Source organism: Oncorhynchus clarkii, chromosome 6 (genome assembly GCF_045791955.1).
Source record: "Oncorhynchus clarkii lewisi isolate Uvic-CL-2024 chromosome 6, UVic_Ocla_1.0, whole genome shotgun sequence".
NCBI classification, from domain to species: Eukaryota; Metazoa; Chordata; class Actinopteri; order Salmoniformes; family Salmonidae; genus Oncorhynchus; species Oncorhynchus clarkii.
Genome location: NC_092152.1, coordinates 21,882,903 through 21,903,902, shown reverse-complemented (window position 1 = coordinate 21,903,902; position 21,000 = coordinate 21,882,903). Strand labels below are relative to the sequence as shown.

General features: G+C 42.1%; 1 protein-coding gene across 3 annotated transcripts; it reads left to right on the top strand.

Moving 5' to 3' along the window:
* The first annotated feature begins 679 nt into the window (after window positions 1-679).
* Window positions 680-20,767, top strand: LOC139410782 (negative elongation factor B-like). Of its 3 annotated transcripts, none has more exons than XM_071156278.1 (13): window positions 680-1,086; window positions 9,117-9,277; window positions 9,384-9,483; window positions 9,917-10,147; window positions 10,615-10,800; window positions 10,934-11,046; window positions 11,150-11,252; window positions 11,347-11,442; window positions 12,138-12,280; window positions 12,868-12,974; window positions 13,082-13,223; window positions 13,409-13,517; window positions 20,188-20,767. In XM_071156278.1, the coding sequence occupies exons 1-13, from the start codon at window positions 985-987 to the stop codon at window positions 20,344-20,346; spliced, it is 1,752 nt and encodes a 583-aa protein (XP_071012379.1). In that variant the 5' UTR covers window positions 680-984; the 3' UTR covers window positions 20,347-20,767. The 3 variants fall into 3 exon arrangements, with proteins under 3 accessions (XP_071012379.1, XP_071012380.1, XP_071012382.1); XM_071156279.1 differs by having other exon boundaries at window positions 749-840; XM_071156281.1 differs by having other exon boundaries at window positions 966-1,086; window positions 9,121-9,277.
* The last annotated feature ends 233 nt before the right edge of the window (window positions 20,768-21,000 follow it).

Genomic DNA, 21,000 nt, shown 5'->3' with positions numbered 1-21,000 from the left:
ATATACGGAGACTTGATTACACACAGGTGGATTGTATTTATCATCATTAGTCATTTAGGTCAACATTGGATCATTCAGAGATCCTCACTGAACTTCTGGAGAGAGTTTGCTGCACTGAAAGTAAAGGGGCTGAATAATTTTGCACGCCCAATTTTTCAGTTTTTGATTTGTTAAAAAAGTTTGAAATATCCAATAAATGTCGTTCCACTTAATGATTGTGTCCCACTTGTTGTTGATTCTTCACAAAAAAATACAGTTTTATATCTTTATGTTTGAAGCCTGAAATGTGGCAAAAGGTCGCAAAGTTCAAGGGGGGCGAATACTTTCGCAAGGCACTGTATATAGTGCCGCTATTGTTATTAACTGCTGCTCTTTAATTAGTTATTCTTATCTCTTACTTTTTTGGTGCATTTTCTTAAAATGCATTGTTGGTTAAGGACTTGTATAAGTAAGCATTTCACTGTTGTATTCGGCGCATGTGAGAAATAACATTTGATATATAACATGAAAACAGCCAAGCCAACTCTGCTAGGGCGAGTAACATGGTCAGTGAGGTGTTCCCTTGTTTGTCTGGAAGTAGCTAGCAAGCTTGCCAACTTTAGCCAGTGAGCTTGGGTGTTTGATTGCCGTTGTGATGTCAGAAATCTCGGATCAACCCTTCTCCTCCGTCAGAGCTTCCAGTGTGCGCTCTAAACTGATAATTTAACAGCGAGCCGAATTTACAAACGACCCCAGAGCGGCGCACTGGAGACAATTTACGAATGCACCCTAAGTAGACCAGACCCAGCTTCTATGGGATACACACTCAGTTATGTAGACCGGAACGGGCTTTTTCGGGTGGTAATCTTTATTTATTCATAATCTTTGGTTTGCCAAGAAGAACCAAAGTTGAGAACTTGTAGTCAGTCATTCATTCATGAACGTATTGTATTATTAGCCCTGTGTTTATTTGATTAATATAGCTAGTTCTATTGTACACACAAAATGTTTGCGGGCCTGCCTGAGCTTGGGATATCTAATGGCGAGGATTTAAAAGAAACACTGACCAACTGCACAGAGCCTCTGAAAGCCATTGACCAGTTTCAGGTAAGCTAACCTGAAGTTAGCTAGCAGCTAGATAAAACAGGACTAAAAGCATGTTGATACTAGCGTATCGACAGTACAGTGGTTCAAACTATGTATTGTGCACATTGGTTACTATAAATATCAGTTAAGTTAGTGGTTAGTCAACGTAGGTCATTCAAATAACGTTAGCTAGTCAGTTAATGTTAGCTAGCAATGACACAGGGCATCGTTCGGCAGCGCTTCCACGGTCGCCCTGAATTAATCGTTCATTAAATCACCCCACTGGGGGAATTTTGTTTGGGAATGGCTTCAGTAAACGTAGGTAACATAATTTCCAAAGTAAACACGCTGCTGGAGTTATTTAGAACAATTCTTTCTATTCGCGCCTTCTAATTTCTCCAAAATATGAGTGCGCATGCGCGTGGACCCGAGCCTTTATTTAACCAGTCGGTTAAGAACAAATTCTTATTTACAATGACGGCCAACCCCTGTATGATGTCAAAGTGCTCTAAAGTCGTGTATTTCAAACGGAAAACGTTTTGCAACGAAAACCAGTGGTGTACTCATTACACCGATTCTGAAGCGTTTAATCCTAACGCTGTTGGGTTCTGGGGTGTATTCATTACGGAAACCGTTTACAATTTAACAGCCAAACGGAGTTTCAATTGGACAAATTCAGTTAGGTCCCCTCCCCGTTCCATTTGCTTCTGTATAAGACACGTTTTGCAACAGCGTCTGGAAGAAAAAACCCTGCAGACTTCTCCACTTCCACAATCGATAATTGAGATGTGCAATTTGCAACTTCACAGATTACTCAGATTGGAATGGCAACACGTGGAATCCATACAATTTAAAAAATAACCACTACTTCCGTTTAAGAACACAACAGCTTTTATATGATGTTGAAGAGCATTTGTCAAATCAAATCAATCAAATGTTTATTTGTCACATACACATGGTTAGCAGATGTTAATGCGAGTGTAGTGAAATGCTTGTGCTTCTAGTTCCGACAATGCAGTAATAACAAGTAATCTAACTAACAATTCCAAAACTACTGTCTTGTACACAGTGTAAGGGGATAAAGAATATGTACATAAGGATATATGAATGAGTGATGGTACAGAGCAGCATAGGCAAGATACAGTAGATGGTATCGAGTACAGTATGTACAAATGAGATGAGTATGTAAACAAAGTGGCATAGTTTAAAGTGGCTAGTGATACATGTATTACATAAGGATACAGTCGATGATATAGAGTACAGTATATACGTATGCATATGAGATGAATAATGTAGGGTAAGTAACATTATATAAGGTAGCATTGTTTAAAGTGGCTAGTGATATATTTACATCATTTCCCATCAATTCCCATTATTAAAGTGGCTGGAGTTGAGTCAGTGTCAGTGTGTTGGCAGCAGCCACTCAGTGTTAGTGGTGGCTGTTTAACAGTCTGATGGCCTTGAGATAGAAGCTGTTTTTCAGTCTCTCGGTCCCAGCTTTGATGCACCTGTACTGACCTCGCCTTCTGGATGATAGCGGGGTGAACAGGCAGTGGCTCGGGTGGTTGATGTCCTTGATGATCTTTATGGCCTTCCTGTGACATCGGGTGGTGTAGGTGTCCTGGAGTAAACTGTTCCTGTTGCAAAACGTTTAGCAACAGAATTGGTTCAAAGAATGCACCCCAGGAGAGTCCATCACAACGTTTTGCAATGGAATCCGATGAGCATCGGAGCCGGTGTAGTTACGATTCGATCTTAGTCCTGTATTGACGCTTTCCCTGTTTGATGGTTCGTCGGAGGGCATAGCGGGGTTTCTTAGAAGCTTCCGCGTTAGTCGCGCTCCTTGAAAGCGGCTGCTCTACCCTTTAGCTCAATGCAGATGTTGTGATTGGCTGAAATCTGTGGTATGTCAGACCGTATACCACGGGTAGGACACAACTTTTATTTGTACTGCTCAAATTACGTTGGTGAACCGTTTATAATCTAAATAAGGCACATGGGGTTTGTGGAGAGCAAGAGAAAATAATCAGTGTTGCAAGCAGTAGTTTTTCCATGTTAACGCTAGTAATGTTAGCTAGCAGGTGTTGTAGTAGTGTGAAAATTGCGGCTGCAGCAGCTGTTATCAACTTTAAGGGTAGATGTTTGTTAGCATCACCCTTTTCAAGATTGACTTTCAAACTTTGTTTACAAATTATCATCATCTGGTTCGTAGCACTGTTTTTTGTTGCAGCTCACTTGTTGTTAGCTATCTCTTTGAAAAGAATGACTGAGAAACGTTGTTACATTTAAACTTTAAATCACTGGTTAGTGTGATGAAAGCTATAAAATATATTTGCAATGGGAAGGAATAGCTGGTTTGTTAATTTCATTTTGCACATGACGTGGTTGTGCTTTCATATTGGTATGATTTCATGGGGCCTAATGGAGTGAATGGGCTGCCTATTCTTTAACATTATTTGATTCTGTGTGTGACTGCTGTCTCCTGTCTATCAGTAGTGTCTGTGTTTGACCAAAATTGTCTCCTTCAGAGCCATGGAGTGCAAAGGTATTATGTTGCTGTCCTTTCAGCACCATAAGCCTGTCACCTTTGATGTGACACTGTTGTTGTCACTATTGGTTATAGTGTGTTGGCTACCATAAGTTGGTAAACAGTGCATTATTTTATGCTGTGTGTCATGTATGCATGCCGGTTCTGTCTTTGTGTGTGCAACAGCCCGAAGCGCAGCCAGGCCTGTTTTGATTCATTCTTCATAATGTCATCAAAAAGTATTGCTCCTCCTTCACTAGAACAATAATGGTCCTACTAAAGAATATATGTCAGGCGTGTTAATGATGCTATGTTTTCTGTTATTTCCAAAGATTTTGTTTTGTTTGATACAACGTACAGGTCTTGATCATATGAAGAGGTAACTCCGGTGACCATTTTGCCAATTTATTGAAAGCAAGCCAATGTTACAGTTGCCTAGCTAGCTAATATTGTCAATGTACTAGCTCAGGAAGCTAGTGTTTCATTAGCTATCTCTGTCAGTGAATTTAATTTCAATGTTTTGGCACGATTGTCTCATTTCATGTAACTAAACTCAGCAAAAAAAGGAATGTCCCTTTTTCAGGACCCTGTCTTTCAAAGATAATTCGTAAAAATCCAAATAACTTCACAGATCTTCATTGTAAAGGGATTAAATACTGTTTCCCATGCTTGTTCAATGAACCATAAATATGATTGAACACGTTAAGACACTAACAGCTTAGACGGTAGGCAATTAAGGTCACAGTTATGAAAACTTAGGACACTAAAGAGACCTTTCTACTGATGAAAAGAAAGATGCCCAGGGTCGCTGCTCATCTGCGTGAATGTGCCTTAGGCATGCTGCAAGGACGCATGAGGACTGCAGATGTGGCCATTGAGACGCCTACTGTGAGACGCCTAAGTCAGCGCTACAGGACGGACAGCTGATCGGCCTCGCAGTGGCAGTGGTGTGTAACAACACCTGCACAGGATTGGTACATCCGAACATCACACCTGCGGGACAGGTACAGGATGGCAACAACAACTGCCCGAGTTACACCAGGAACGCACAATCCCTCCATCAGTGCTCAGACTGTCCGCAATAGGCTGAGAGAGGCTGGACTGAGGGCTTGTAGGCCTGTTGTATGGCAGGTCCTCACCAGACATCACCGGCAACGATGTTGCCTATGTGCACAAACCCACCGTCGCTAGACCAGACAGGACTGGCAAAAAGTGCTCATCACTGACGAGTCGCGGTTTTGTCTCACCAGGGGTGATTGTCGGATTTGTGTTTATTGTCGAAGGAATGAGCGTTACACCGAGGCCTGTACTCTGGAGCGGGATCGATTTTGGAGGTGGAAGGTCTGCCGTGGTCTGGAGCGGTGTGTCACAGCATCATCAGACTGAGTTTGTTGTCATTGCCTGCAATCTCAACGCTGTGCGTTACAGGGAAGACATCCTCCTCCCTCATGTGGTACCCTTCCTGCAGGCTCATCCTGACATGACCCTCCAGCATGACAATGCCACCAGCCATACTGCTCGTTCTGTGCGTGATTTCCTGCAAGACAGGAATGTCCGTGTTCTGCCATGGCCAGTGAAGAGCCCAGATCTAAATCCCATTGAGCACGTCTGGGACCTGTTGGATTGGAGGGTGAGGGCTAGCTCCATTCCCCCCCAGAAATGTCTGGGAACTTGCAGGTGCATTGGTGGAAGAGTGTGGTAACATCTCACAGCAAGAACTGGCAAATTTGATGCAGTCCATGAGGAGGAGATGCACTGCAGTGCTTAATGCAGCTGGTGTCCACACCAGATACTGAATGTTACTTTTGATTTTGATCCCCCCCCTTTGTTCAGGGACACATTATTCAATTTCTGTTAGTCACATGTCTGCGGAATTTGTTCAGTTTATGTCTGGTGTTGAATCTTGTTATGTTCATACAAATATTTACAAGTTAAGTTTGCTGAAAATAAACGCAGTTGACATTGAGGACGCTTATTTTTTTGCTGAGTTTAGCTGCAGGCTTAAAGACACATTCAATCATATAATTTGCATAGAAACCCAAATAAAATGTTGATGGAAAGATGTGTGTGTGTCATGTATGCTAGAATGAAGGTTTAAAAATGACAGCTGCATATGCGTATTAACCAATACATATGGCACAGCCTACACACATGGCATACCTTGAAATACAATCCTCTCTAAAAACAGCTGTACAATGTGCCTTGCAATAATATAATCAGAGTTTGATTTCTAAACTAGATCAGTTGTCAAATAGCAGCTGCCCAATCCCATAGTGGGTATGCATAATGTTGGATGCATTGGAATGTAAGATATGGAGAATGATAAAGGGTCGGTAGGATTATAGAAAAAGCATTTGGTAAATAGTTTGAGTTGCAAATACTAAATGTTCAGTGAATGTGAGTATATTTAGGTGGTTAGTAACTTTGGCACCATAAACTTTTAGAAGGTTATTAACAATTATCTATTATTCTAGTAACTATGACTGGGTGTGAGGCATGTTTCCATAATGTACATTTCATGCATATGCATTCGAACACAATCCCAAATAGTGTTTCACCATTTATTGAGTACAGAGACAAATAGCAAAGGTGTCTCAGGCAGTATTTGAATTATCTAAATATAGTGTAACCAACCATACTTTGGAAACTATACAGACCCCTTGACTTTTTCCATATTCTTTACAGCCTTATTGCAAAATGGATTTAAAATAAAATATATACACTACCCTATAATGACAAAGCAAAAACAGGCTTTTTGAAATGTTTAGACCATTTGCTATGAGAGTCGAATGAGCAAGGTGCACCCTGTTTCCGTTGATCATCCTTGATGTTTCTACAACTTAATTGGAGTCCACCTGTGGTAAATTAAATTGATTGGACATGATTTGGAAAGGCACACACCTATCTATATAAGGTCCCACAGTTGACAGTGCATGTCAGAGCAAAAACCAAGCCATGAGGTCGAAGGAATTGTCTGTAGTTGTCAGTTCCGAGACAGGATTGTGTCGAAGCACAGATCTGGGGAAGGGTACCAAAACATTTCTGCAGCTTTGAAGGTCCCCAAGAACACAGTGGCCTCTGTCATTATTAAATGGAAGAAGTTTGGAACTACCAAGACTCTTGCTAGACATTGACGCCCGGCCAAACTGAGCAATCGGGGAAGACGGGCCTTGGTCAGGGAGGTGACCAAGAAACCGATGGTCACTCTGACAGAGCTCCAGAGTTCCTCTGTGGAGATTGGAGAACCTTCCAGAAGGACAACCATCTCTGCAGCATGGTAGAGTGGCCACTCCACAGTAAAAGGCACATGACATCCCGCTTGGAGTTTGTCAAAAGACACCTAAATACTCTGACCATGAGAAACAAGATGCCATGATGGAACTCTTTGCCCCGAATGCCAAGCGTCTGGAGGAAACCTGGCACCTTCCCCATGGTGGTGGTGGTGGTGGCAGCATCATGCTGTGAGGATGTCTTTCAGCGGCAGGGACTGGGAGACTAGTCAGGATCAAAGCAAAGATGAACTGTGCAAAGCATAGAGATCCTTGATGAAAACCTGCTCCAGAGCGCTCAGGACCTCAAACTGAGGTGAAGGTTCACCTTCCAACAGGACAACAATCCTACGCATACAGCCAAGACAATGCCGTAGTGGCTTCGGGTCAAGTCTCTGAATGTCCTTGAGTGGCCCAACGAGAGCCCGGACTTGAACCCGAGCTTACATTTCTGGGAGACCTGAAAATAGCTGTGCAGCAACGCTCCCCATCCAACCTGACAGAGCTTTAGAGGATCTGCAGAGAAGAATGTGAGAAACTACCCAAATACAGGTGTGCCAAGCTTGTAGCGTCATACCCAAGAAGACCCAAGGTTGTAATCGATGTCAATGGTGCTTCAACAAAGTACTGAGTAAAGGGACTTAATACTTATGTTTTTGCTTTGTCATTATGGGGTATTGTGTGTAGATTGATGAGGAACAAATACAATTTAATCAATTTTAGAATAAGGCTGTAACGCACCAAAATATGGAAAAAGTCAAGGGGTCTGAATACTTTCCAAATGCGCTGTATATGTCACGTGTTGTGGCGGGCACAATCTTACAATGTTACAGTCCAGAAATGAGAGCTTTACCATCTATGCCAAAAGCCCGGGCCTTTGATGGAGACTGTAGAACTGTCATCAACGCATGCTTCAGTATTCTCCCTTCTATCTAGGATAATTTGTGTGCTCAGGCCACATATGAGTAAAATAAATGATCACGACAAAGGAATGTAGTTTGTGAGCTAGAAAATGAACATCCTAGCAGTCTGAGTCAGGTTGCTCTCCAATCATCTTACTCTAGCTATCGACAGGGATAATGTGGCATTTCTTATTTGTCAGTATGAATGAAATTAGTGGGTCCTGCCTTGATGACTGTATTCCCTTTACACTACTTAACCTATAGATTCGTTTTTTTTGTCTGAAATTATTACTTGGATTAAATTGATAGCTAAAACACTCCTTGTCCTGGAATGACATAGCTTTAAAATCACTAGCTATCTGCTCCTGCTAACTAGCAACTGATCTACTTGTTGTACCTAGCTAGCTAACTAACAAGCTAGCTACATTACTAAGGCTAATGCATTTTAAGTTGGGAGTCATTTTACAGCTAAATAGTTAGATTACAATTAAATAAAGACTCTTTCTTGAGCTGTTACCAGCTGTGTTTAGTACCTTAGATAAAGAGAATGTGATTGGCAGATGTGATCAGCAGAGATGGTATCTGGATAGTGAACAAGTTTTGATTGGTTTACAGTTTAGTAGTCGACAGCATTTGGCTGTCCAGCTAGTGAACATAAGTATTTAGAACAAATGTGCAATAATTGACATGGCCAACAAATGGAAATGTATTCAGAAGGAACATACACTATCTAAAAACCAGCTCCTCTTGACATAGATTGATAATTTCAAAACTAAAGCAAATGGCTTGCTTCAGCTCACCATCTAGTACATGTAATGATTACAATTTTTTTTTAAACTGTAATAATTTGTTACCAGCTAAATTATTGTAATCATTACTTTTTGTATTACTTTTAAATCCAGGAAGGATGTTTGTGAAGAAAATACCTTTTCTGTTTTCCTGAATGTTTTTCAATTCAGCATGAAAAAAGGCACACGTTTTTTAAGTTCGTTCCACTTGAGCAAGTCTGATCCACAAGCCCGAGACCACTATTTAGACTCATGGATCCTTTTGTCTTTTTCTAATGGCTCTTAAGGCAAAGGTAATCTGAAAGTAATTAGATTGGTATGGAGTTTGGGTAATCCCAAAATTCTGTTATTTATTACATTTCTAGACAGGTGAATAGTAACTAACAGATTACATTTAGAAAGTAACCCACCCAACCCTGGTAAGCAGGCTCCATGAGTAATGTTAGATTACACAATTATCCCTGCAATGATTATCAAATGTGTAACACCACCATGTCAGTGCATTGATTATTATCTCACCTTCATCAGTCTGTTTTTGGTCTGTCTGGGCTGTGTTGTTTTGCAGACAGAAAATGGCATTTTGTTACCAACTCTTCAGTCAGCTCTTCCCTTCCTGGACCTTCATGGAACTCCTCGGTTGGAGTTTCACCAGTCTGTCTTTGACGAGCTTCGTGACAAGTTGATGGAGCGAGTCGCTACTATCGCGGAGGGCAAGGATGAGGACCGGTGCGACATCTATGCTAGTAAACAGCAGGTCTTCATAGAGAAGTCATCAACCATTGTACATGTATTTTAGGCATTGAGTTTCTGGGTATTCCTGCTCCCTCTACAGTTATGGTAAACTTAAAGAGCTGCTGGAGAAGAGCTTTCCGCTGGTGAAGATGCCTTCCATTCAGCCAGTGGTCATGCAGGTGCTGAAGCATCTTCCAAAGGCAAGTCTCGGTCTTCCCACCTTCAAATCCAATCTGCATTAGGGGAAACAGCTCCACTGTTCTCCCCAGCTCCTTTGTTATAGTTTTGTTGTTGGAATAGAAGAGAGGAGCCTCCGGCAGCATGGTAAAGACAGGTACGTACTCCGCTGTTCAGTCTCCTGTGCAATGATGTCCGAGGCGGGGGAAAAAAAGTGTTTGTTGCTTGCAGTAACTTCTTTGTTTTAATATTCCAAACAGATGTAGCAGTTTCACCAATTTGAATGATTCTAGCTTTAAGTGAATGCACTTCTTTTTCAATTTATAGTTCTTTGCAAATCACATTAGCCATAAGAAGTGACTTGTTTTCCATGATTCTTTCTCCAAAGCACCTTGATCTCTACCACAGCTCAGTGTTTGAAATGTTCTGATTGAGTGTTTATTTTCCTATGAACAGGTACCAGAGAAAAAGCTGAAGCTTGTGATGGCTGATAAGGAACTGTATAAGGTCTGTGCTGTTGAGGTGAAGAGGCAGATCTGGCAGGAAAACCAGGCTCTCTTCGGAGATGAGGTCTCGCCCTTGCTCAAGCAGTATATCGTGGCAAAGGAGGCAGCACTTTTCAGCAGCGATCTCTCTATTCTGCACAACTTCTTCAGCCCCTCCCCCAAAGCAAGACGCCAAGGAGAGGTGAGCCACCCCAGTACATCTGGACCGTTTCATTACTTTTTCACTCCCAATAGATTCTGTTCACATTCCAATAAGCATTTGTTATGATTAGGGCCGTGAACCCATTATAACAAGTAGGGCTGTGATGATACCAGTATCACTATTATTTTTATGGCCAAAATGATAACACAACGCAGACCAAAATCTTTGGTTCTTTAAAAACCTGCTGTATGTAAAATATTGCATGCTATAGCTTGGAAAATAATTGACTGGATGACAGCATAACTGATTGTTTAAGATTGTTTTCCTAAAGAAGTTAAATGTGCTTAAGGTTTTGTTTCCTTGCCATGAAACTAACAAGTATCATCCCGGCCCTAATAACAAGAGTCCATAGTTTTTTCCATAGTTTTCCTCAGTCAACCATTTGTTAGTCTTTAAATTCAAGAGAGAGTTGGGTGTGCTTGAGACTAACCCTTTTTCTGTTTTAGGTAGTCTTGAAACTGACCCAGATGATTGGGAAGAATGTGAAACTATATGACATGGTGCTCCAGTTTTTGCGAACACTTTTCCTGCGTACTCGTAATGTCCACTACTGCACCCTGCGTGCAGAGCTGCTCATGTCCCTCCATGACCTGGACATCAGTGAGATCTGCTCAGTAGACTCCTGCCACAAGGTATGGCCTAACGCATGTGTACAGCATGTCTTCTGTAAGCAAACAGGAGTAGTATTGATTTCAAATATATGCAAATACGTTGGCGAATGTTCTGGATGCTTGTGCAGAGTGCTGTACGTCTATATCTTGGCAGTTCACCTGGTGCTTAGATGCCTGTATCCGTGAGAAGTTTGTGGATGCCAAGCGAGCCCGGGAGTTGCAAGGTTTTCTGGATGGAGTGAAGAAAGGACAGGAGAAAGTACTTGGGTGAGAGAAGAAGAATGGGGAAATGTGATTGAAAATGTCTTATTGCACCATTTTAGGATTAATAAAAAGATGTGACAAAAATGTTAATGGTCTTGCTTTCCAGGGACCTGTCCATGATACTGTGTGACCCATTTTCCAGTAACACCCTGGTTTTGAGTACGGTCCGAAACCTGCAAGAATTGCTAAGCCAGGATGCTCTACCCAGAGTAAGACATTCAATGTTGTCATTCGTGGCCTCTGTCGATGCTATGTGGAGACCTATTGCCACTACTAAAGAGATGTTTCTGTGTGAATGAACAGGACAGTCCAGACCTGATGCTGTTACTCAGAATGCTGTCTCTTGGACAAGGTGCTTGGGATATGATTGACAGCCAGGTCTTTAAAGAGCCTCGATTGGTATGCAGTAATTTCTTTCTATTAGTATTATTTTATAATCACTTATTTTTGTTCAGTGAGTTTACCTGTCTGTATTACATTACTTATGAGCTGCACAGCAACAATAGTTTGTTGTGCAGAGCAGGAAAACAACCTCTTTACAATGAACTACAGCTAGGTCCTCCCGAGTGGCGCAGTGGTCTAAGGCAGTGCTAGCTGTGCCACTAGAGAGTCGAGTCCAGGCTCTGTCGCAGCCGGCCGCGACCGGGAGACCAATGGGGCGGCGCACAATTGGCCCAGCGTCGTCCGGGTTAGGGGAGGGTTTGGCCGCCAGGGATGTCCTTGTCCCATCGCAAACTAGTGACTCCTGTGGCAGGCGCAGTGCACGCTGACACGGTCGCCAGGTGTACAGTGTTTCCTCCGACACATTGGTGTGGCTGGCTTCCGGGTTAAATGGGCATTGTGTCAAGAAGTAGTGCGGCTTGGTTGGGTTGTGTTTTGGAGGACGCACGGCTCTCGACATTCGCCTCTCCCGAGTCCGTACGGGAGTTGCAGCGATGAGACAACTAACTACCAATTGGATACCACAAAATTGGGGAGAAAAAGGGGTAAAATAAAATAAAATAAAATAATACAATGAACTACAGCTAGATGGCGTAGATGTGACATAACCAGCCAGGGCAGAGACTCATCATATTTGATTCTTTCCCTCTCAGGAACTGGAAGTTGTGACCCATTTTCTCCCAGCCATGTTGTCAGTACTTGTGGACGACTATACCTTCACTGTAGAGCAGAAACTCCCTAGTGAGGAGAAGACCTCCCTCTCCTACCCTACAGCCCTGCCTGATAACTTCAACAAGTAGTTACTGGGATGGGATGTCACACTGGGGAAAGGACATACTGTTACTTTGGTAGACGTGGCATGCCTGTAATTCAATTTTGTATATGTGTGTTGACATTAAGAACATTATCATGTAAAACAAGTAGTATTGATATTCTAAAATATACATTGAAATGATCAGTGTTATTAACAGTGTACATGAACCTGCTATATGTTTAATGAGGACAGACCTTGGTTCCAATACTATGTAGGGCATTTCAATTACTTTCAAAGATATTTGGAACTAAGTAAAGACAAGTAGTTGAATATTGGAATGTATTTGGAAATGCACTTTGAAAGTTTTGGAAAATAATCAAATACACTGAATCAAATACCATGCATTTAACTCAGGTATTTAAAAATAGTATTTGAAATACGTATTTAAAATACTTTCAAATAGTAGGCTATGTATTGAAGTATTTTCAAAAATAATTATATAAATCACTTGAAAATACTCAAATACACAGAAAATAAGTATTTAAATAACATGTTTAAATACACATGTATTTGAACAGAGGTCTGAATGAGGACCCTCTTTGATTAAAGTAAGTTCTCCCCTGCCCTAGGTACCTGCAGGAGAACAGGGTGGCTTGTGAGATGGGTCTGTACTACGCACTCCACATTGCCAAGCAGAGGAACAAGAATGCCTTACAAAGGTTACTTCCCGCATTGGGTAGGTTCTGCACTTGTTTTGCCACAGGTTAATATAAATAAATACTGTTAGTAAATTGTTGTTAACCTGGCTCTCACCATTGTTTTGTCTCTATCATGTAACTGCAGTGGAGACCTACAACGACATGGCCTTTGGGGACATCTTCCTGCACCTCCTGACAGCACACCTCACCTTGCTCTCTGATGAGTTTGGGACTGAAGAGTTCTGCTCTGCTGTGTTTGATGGCTTCCTCCTCAACTCTTTCTCCAGGTCTGTCTTTTCCTGGGACATACAGGAGATTACTGCAAGTATTGCATTTGAAATTAATGGAAATGTTACTAAACATTTATGAAATGTGTGAAATTGAGGTAGAGTACTGTACTTCCTGTACTAATGGTCATATATTTTACCTTTATCTCACATTACACCCTGACATATTTTTATGTGTATTCCAGTAAAGACAATGTCCACAGACACAACCTACGCCTGTTGCTTCACCTTCACCAGAAAGTGCTGCCATCTTGTGTGGAGACCTTAGTGAAAACCCTGGAACCCTCAAAACAGGTGGGCAAACTGCCATATTACATGAAATAGGTTCCAAAGGAGATTGAACAGGATCTTGAGCACTTACAAATTCGTAACACATTGTATAAATTGCAATTCGGGATTGCAGGATTATTACATGTTTTATTTGCATGATATCATACTAAATGAATGATGATGTAAACAATTGTGCACAATTTTCAGAGATCCGTTTTGGCTCATGAGCACTGCTTTCAAAATTACTGGCATAAATTATACAGAACCTTTCATCTTTAATTGAAACACCTAAATAACTAATGGTGTAATCATGCATTTTTGAAAACGTAATATTAACCACATAAGATCAATGATTGGGGTTATGTAAAAAAAAAAAATGTCTGTCGCTCACACTAGGTGGGGGCGGAGCCAGTCTAGGAAGATCCAATCACACAACATGATTGTTGTAGACACTCCACTTCCCATATAAGTGGCCGTAATGCGCTCTCATCTCACTTCTTTCGTCTTCCTCACGGAATTGATGTAGATCCTCTACGACTCTCCTAACGATCGACTTGGACCTCTGTCACCTGTGAACAGGTTAGCAGGAAAAAATGAAGGACTCCACCGCCAAGCATAGGACAGTAGCTTCTCGTCGAGAGGATTGAGCTCACAACAAAATCTACTCAGGTTTGAGGCTCACAGCTAGCCTTTGCCCGCTTAGCATCCTCCAGATGGCGTATGTGTCCGCAGCATGCTCTGTTAGGGCACTGTACGTTACCGCTCACTGATGGCCTGTCAAGGAGAGCTACAGGAGACCGAGCGGTCATTCGCTGTAGATGTTTCAAGGTCCCGCCCCAACGATTCTCCTGGAGGAAAGGGGGGTAAGACGGTCCTAGGGGTCCCTCCCCAGCAGCAGAGGGGAGCAGTGCATGGTTCACACAATGTTCGGCCCTGCCCCCTCCCGGGCTGAAGACTGCAGGAGGGGCACTCTGCTCCACCAGAGCGCGTTCCCAGTGCAGCGGCCGATCGTTTTTATATCAAAGCACAGAAAAGATGGAGCAGACCACTCTCCCCCGGAGTGTCCTCCATACCGTAGTGTTCACCTCAACACCCTTGTTGGTTGAGTCAGAGGCCAAAAGACAAGATTTCAGTTGCCACAAAGCACTGTCCCAGATTGTGTGCATTTTATTGCCTTTTCAAATAAAAATACCACTGTTGCACCAAAGCATTTCGCCAGGAGCACAGAACACATAACCAAAAGAGGACCACAGGGTGCTACGGCAGTGACCCACTTGCTACACTTCCATCCCTGGGTTCTAACCATGGTTATGAGAGGCTTCCGACTTCAGTTCAGCAGAGAACCGCCAAACTTAGAACAGAATGTTGGTTTCTGTAGTGACTGGCGACTCAAATACTAGAGCAGGAGATCTCCACTCTGTTGAGTAAAAGGAAGATCAGAGTAGTAGCAGCAGCAGAAGCCCAGAGCAGTTTCAACTCTCGTTACTTCCTGGTTCCCAAGAAGGGTAGGGCAGCACCCCATATTGGACCTACGGATCCTCATCAGCTATCTGAGAAAGTCCACGTTCTATAATGTTAGGCGAAACGTGTGGTCTCTCTTCATTCGTCAAGGCTATTGGTTCATTACAGTTGATTTGCAGGATGCCTATTTCCACAAGTGTGGAAAAGGACCTTGTGGCTGCCAAGGAGCCATGGTAAGTTGCTAGTTAGCATTAAACATATCTTATAAAAAACCATCAATCTTCACATAATCACGAGTTAACTACACATGGTTGATGATATTACTAGGTTAACAAGCTTGTCATGCTTTGCATATAATCAATGCAGTGCATGTTAATTTATCATCGAATCACAGCCTACTTCAACTTTGCCAAACGGGGGATGGTTTAACAAAAGCGCATTCGCGAAAAAAGCACAATCATTGCACAAATGTACCTAACCATAAACATCAATGCCTTTCTTAAAACAAATATACAGTATTTGTATATTTTTTAAACCTGCATATTTACTTAAACTAAATTCATGTTTGGAGGCAATATTAACTAGGGAAATTGAGTTACTTCTTTTGTGTTCAGTACAAGCAGAGTTAGGGTATATGTAACAGTTTGGGCTGCCTGGCTCTTTGTGAGAATTTTACATAATTATGACACAACATTGAAGGTTGTGCAATGTAACAGCAATATTTAGACTTAGGGTTGCCACCTGAACGGTTACGTATTTAACTGAAATAAAAAATATATATACATTTTTAGTATGATAATGATAGTTTCCGGATTTAACCATATTAATGACCTAAGGCTCTTATTTCTGTGTTTATTATAATTAAGTCTATGATTTGATAAAGCAGTCTGACTGAGCGGTGGTAGGCAGCAGCAGGCTCGTAAGCATTCATTCAAACAGCACTTTACCGCGTTTGCGAGCAACTCTTAGCAAAGCTTGAGGCACAGCGCTGTTTATGACTTCAAGCCTATCAACTCCTGAGATTAGGCTGGCAATACTAAAGTGCCTATAAGAACATCCAATAGTCAAAGGTATATGAAATACAAATGGTATGGAGAGAAATAGTCGACGCGTCATAATTCCTATAATAACTACAACCTAAAACTTATTAACTGGGAATATTGAAGAACTGGGAATATTGAACCACCAGCTTTCATTTGTTCTCATGTTCTGAGCAAGGAACTTAAACGTTAGCCTTTTTTACATGGCACATATTGCACTTTTACTTTCTTCTCCAACACTGTTTTTGTGTTATTTAAACCAAATTGAACATGTTTCATTATTTATTTGAGACTAAATAGATTTTATTTGTATTATATTAAGTTCAAATAAGTGTTCATTGTTCATTCAGTATTGTTGTAGTTGTCATTACTACAAATATATATATATATATATATATATATATATATAAATCGGCCGATTTAATCAGTATCGGCGTTGAAAGATCATAATCGGTCGACCTCTACTTCTGGCCCTAAAGCCCTTTCTGCCTTTTCTCCGGAATTGTCAAGTCCTAATCAGAAAGGACAATAGAACTACAGTGGCATACATCAACCTCCAGGGTGGCACCCAATCCCTGCGCCTCCCACACAAACTCCTGTTGTGGAGCAGCGCATATCGCCATTTGTTACGCCCCAGGCGCGACCCATGCCCCAGGCGCGACCCATGCCCAATGAACAAAGGAGCGGACTTGTTGTCCAGAGGGAATCCATCCCCACATATTGGCCAGAATATGGGAGAAATTAGGACAGGCGTCTGTAGATCGCATCACACAAAAACACACACTACCTGCTGTTCTTTTCAATGACAAGCAATGATGCGCTACTAGGGGTAGACGCGCTGGCACACCCATGGCCAAGAGTACAGCTTTACGCATTTCCCCCCTCTGTCTGATTCTCTCCAGAGTCAGAACAGCAGTGGTCTCTCATCCTGATAGCCCTTTTCTGGCCAGGACGGCTATGGTTAGCAGATCTCTCACTCCTGTTCGACCAGCCCTGGCAACTACCGGTACGCAATCTGCTGACCCAAGTGAACAGAATGATTTTCCATCGCAATCCGAACATTGGGGCTCTTTAGTCCTGGCCCATGAGAGGATTAATCTTAATGCGACAGGCCTGCCGCTGAAAGTCGTGGAAACTACAGAGCATTACAGCCCCTTCAACACAACAACAAGAAGTGCGGTGTGCTTGATAGACGGTGTGATCAGAAACAGATCCTTCCCTTTCTTTGCTCAATTCCAGAGTTACTCTGCCTCCTGCAGGACCTTTTGGACAAGGACAAGCCTTTTACACTGCAAAGGTGTACTTGGCCTGCAACATAGGCTTCGACAATGGTACAGCGGAGAAGTACCACCTCGTCCGTCATTTTAAAAGGGTGCCCAGTACCCAAAAGGCTAGTCTCATCCTGGGACCCTTCTGCTGTGCTTGAGGACATTTCACAGCAGCTGTTCATGCCGCTGGAAAGCATGGAAATGTTATTTATCTCGTTTAAAACTGCTTTTAGCCATTATATCTGCAAAACAGGTGGGGGAATTGCACGCTCTGTCAGTCCACCACTAGTGCCTGAGCTTTGCCCTGTGGTCATCCAAGTTTAGTTACCTTGCATCCTAACCCCGCTTTTGTGCCTGAAGTAAGTCGTGCTTATAATCGCCTCACTTTACAGCTGTTGACCTTTCACCCGCCGGCCTTGTCCTCCATGGAGGATGAGCGTCTCCACTGCTTGTGTCCAGTACGTCCATTGCATATCTAAATGCCCGGACGAGAGCCCTATGAAAGAGCGATCTGCTCTTTGTCTCTTGGGACCAATTTCTCACAAGTGTTTATCCCATCGGAAGATGGAGGCTATTTTACTGGCATATAACAGCAAGGGTTTACAACCTCCGAAGGGCCTGAGTGCTCACTCCAACAGACATATGGCTGTGTCACGGGCATTGTTCAAAAGCGTCTCTGTTCAAGAGGTCTGTAATGCAGGGATACCCCCCCATACCAACTGGACATCACTGTGCCCTCATTAGAGCATACGGTGCTTACTGTCAGGACTTCTGAGGGTTGATCCTGTCTAGACTTGGCTTCGGAGAGATTAGGAGCTCTACTGGAGTTGGCTACATTTTTATTTATTTATCTAGGTATGTCCGTTAAGAACAAATTCTTACTTACAATGACGGCCTACCTACATAAGGTTACTTGACATAACCCACGGTCTATGATATTATGAGTGAGGTGACTCAGTGTTTCCCTCACGCTCTGTGTAAGGAAGACCACATGTACATTTTAAGTCAGAAGTTTACATACACTTACATACTTATGTTGGAGTCATTAAAACTAGTTTTTCAACCACTCCACAAATTACTTGTTAACAAACTATAGTTTTGTCTAGTCGGTTAGGACATCTGCATGACACAAGTAATTTTTCCAACAATTGTTTAGCCGGATTATTTCACTGTATCACAATTCCAGTGGGTCAGAAGTTTACATACACTAAGTTGACTGTGCCTTTAAACAGCTTGGAAAATTCCAGAAAATGATGTCATGGCTTTAGAAGCTTCTGATAGGCTAATTGACATCATTTGAGTCAATTGGAAGTGAACCGTGGATTTATTTCAAGGCCCACCTTGAAACTCAGTGCCTCTTTGCTTGACATCATGGGAAAATCAAAAGAAATCAGCCAAGACCTCAAAAAACATTGTAGACCTCTACAAGTCTGGTTCATCCTTGGGAGCAATTTCCAAATGCCTGAAGGTACCACGTTCATTTGTACAGACAATAGTACGCAAGTATAAACACCATGGAACCACGCAGCCGTCATACCACTCAGGAAGGAGACGCGTTCTGTCTCCTAGAGATGAACGTACTTTGGTGCGAAAAGTGCAAATCCATCCCAGAACAACAGCAAAGGACCTTGTGAAGATGCTGGAGGAAACGGGTACAAAAGTATCTATATCCACAGTAAAACGAGTCCTATATTGACATTACCTGAAAGGCCACTCTGCAAGGAAGAAGCCACTGCTCCAAAACCACCATTAAAAAAGCCAGACTGCAGTTTGCAACTGCACATGGGGACAAAGATCTCACTTTTTGGAGAAATGTCCTCTGGTCTGATGAAGAAGAAAAAAATAGAACTGTTTGGCCACAATGACCATCGTTATGTTTAGAGGAAAAAGGGGGAGGCTTGCAAGTCGAAGAACACACTCCCAACCGTGAAGCACGGGGGTGGCAGCATCATGGTGTGGGGTTGCTTTGCTGCAGGAAGGACTGGTGCACTTCACAAAATGGATGGCATCATGAGGATGAAAAATTATGTGGATATATTGAAGCCACATCTCAACACATCAGTCAGGAAGTTAAAGCTTGGTCCCAAATGAACAATCACCCCAAGCATATTGCCAAACCTGTGGCAAAATGGTTTAAGGACAACAAATTCAAGGTATTATAGTGGCCATCACAACGCCTTGACCTTAATCCCTTAAATTTGTGGGCAGAACTGAAAAGGCGTGTGCGAGCAAGGAGGCCTACAAACCTGACTCAGTTACACCAGCTCTGTCAGGAGGAATGGACCAAAATTCAACCAATTTATTGTGGGAGGCTTGTGGAAGGCTACCCGAAACATTTGACCCAAGTTAAACAATTTAAAGGCAATGCTAACAAATACAAATTGAGTGTATGTAAACTTCTGACCCACTGGGAATGCGATGAAAGAAATAAAAGCTGAAATAAATAATTATCTCTACTATTATTCTGACATTTCACATTCTTAAAATAGTGGTGATCCTAACTGACCTAAAACAGGGATTTTTTTTCCTGGGATTAAATGTCAGGAATTGTGAAACTGAGTTAGCCAAATACATTTTTTTTTTTTTAAGGTGTATGTAGACTTCTGACTTCAACTGTACTTAGAAGTGAGATGAAAGTGTATTACAGCCACTTATATTTGGATCTTCCTAGATTGGCTCCACCCCCAGGCGATACCCATTGTGAGACTCCTCACTAATATTATCATAGAGCTGGGGTTATATCAAGTAACCTCACGTTTTACTGTTCTGAAAATTACATGTGGCTTATAAAATAGTTTTTCCTACTCAGGTCACATAGTCACGTCCCATAGTCAGGGCCATGGGAAAGCTCCTAGCCCTATGGCATAACGACTGTATTTCCATATTCTTCATTCTCTGTTCTCTGTGCTTGTCTGGTGTCCACAGAGCAGTGACCAGGTAAAGGAGCTGTACACCAAGCTGACCGAGAAACTGGAGGCCCAAAAGATAAGTCCTCCCCAGCCAGACGAAGCCCCCTCCCTGGACCTGGGGCTCCATCCTGTTAAAGTGCCCACTACAGCTTCCACTCCAACAACATCGCTCTGAGAGAGGAGGTGGGAGGGAGCAGCAAAATAAGGACACCAATTAGTCTGAAAAAAGGATGCTGATATTACATGTTTAATTTAGGTTGGCTCATGAAACCACAAAAAAAACGACTAAATGTAATTTCCTCTGAGTACTATGGTTAAGGTTTAGTTTGTTTTCTAATACTTGTTTTATTAAGATGTCGTATTTGAAGCAGTTTTCCAGCTTTAACAATGTAACTCAGTTGCCAATGTTTTTCAGTGTGAATTATTACTTTTTAATTTTAGAAATACGTAGTCTTGCTTAATTATTGTTGTAAGTATATTTTCTTATGTACTGGATCTATGAAGACTGAATGTCAATGTGTGTGTATGTACTGTTTGTATTGTGTCGGTGGTGACGCAAGCTTTAAATAAATACATTTATAAATGGTTAAAAAAAAGTTTATACTATATGTAGATGTGTGTGGACACCCCTACAATCTCCATAGACGAACATTGGCAGTAGAATGGCCTTACTAAAGAGCTCAGTGACTTTGTGTGGCACCGTCATTGGATGCCACGTTTCCAACAAGTCAGTTCATCAAATTTCTGCCCTGCTAGAGCTGCCCTGGTCAACTGTAAGTGCTGTTATTGTGGAAGTGGAAACGTCTAGGAGCAAGAACAGCTCAGCCGC

Coding starts and splice junctions, on each gene's coding strand:
- LOC139410782 (XM_071156278.1), top strand. CDS start 985: ATGTTTGCGGGCCTGCCTGAGCTTGGGATATCTAATGGCGAGGATTTA. Junction 10,148..10,614: donor AAGCAAGACGCCAAGGAGAG/GTGAGCCACCCC, acceptor TTTCTGTTTTAG/GTAGTCTTGAAACTGACCCA. Junction 10,801..10,933: donor CAGTAGACTCCTGCCACAAG/GTATGGCCTAAC, acceptor ATATCTTGGCAG/TTCACCTGGTGCTTAGATGC.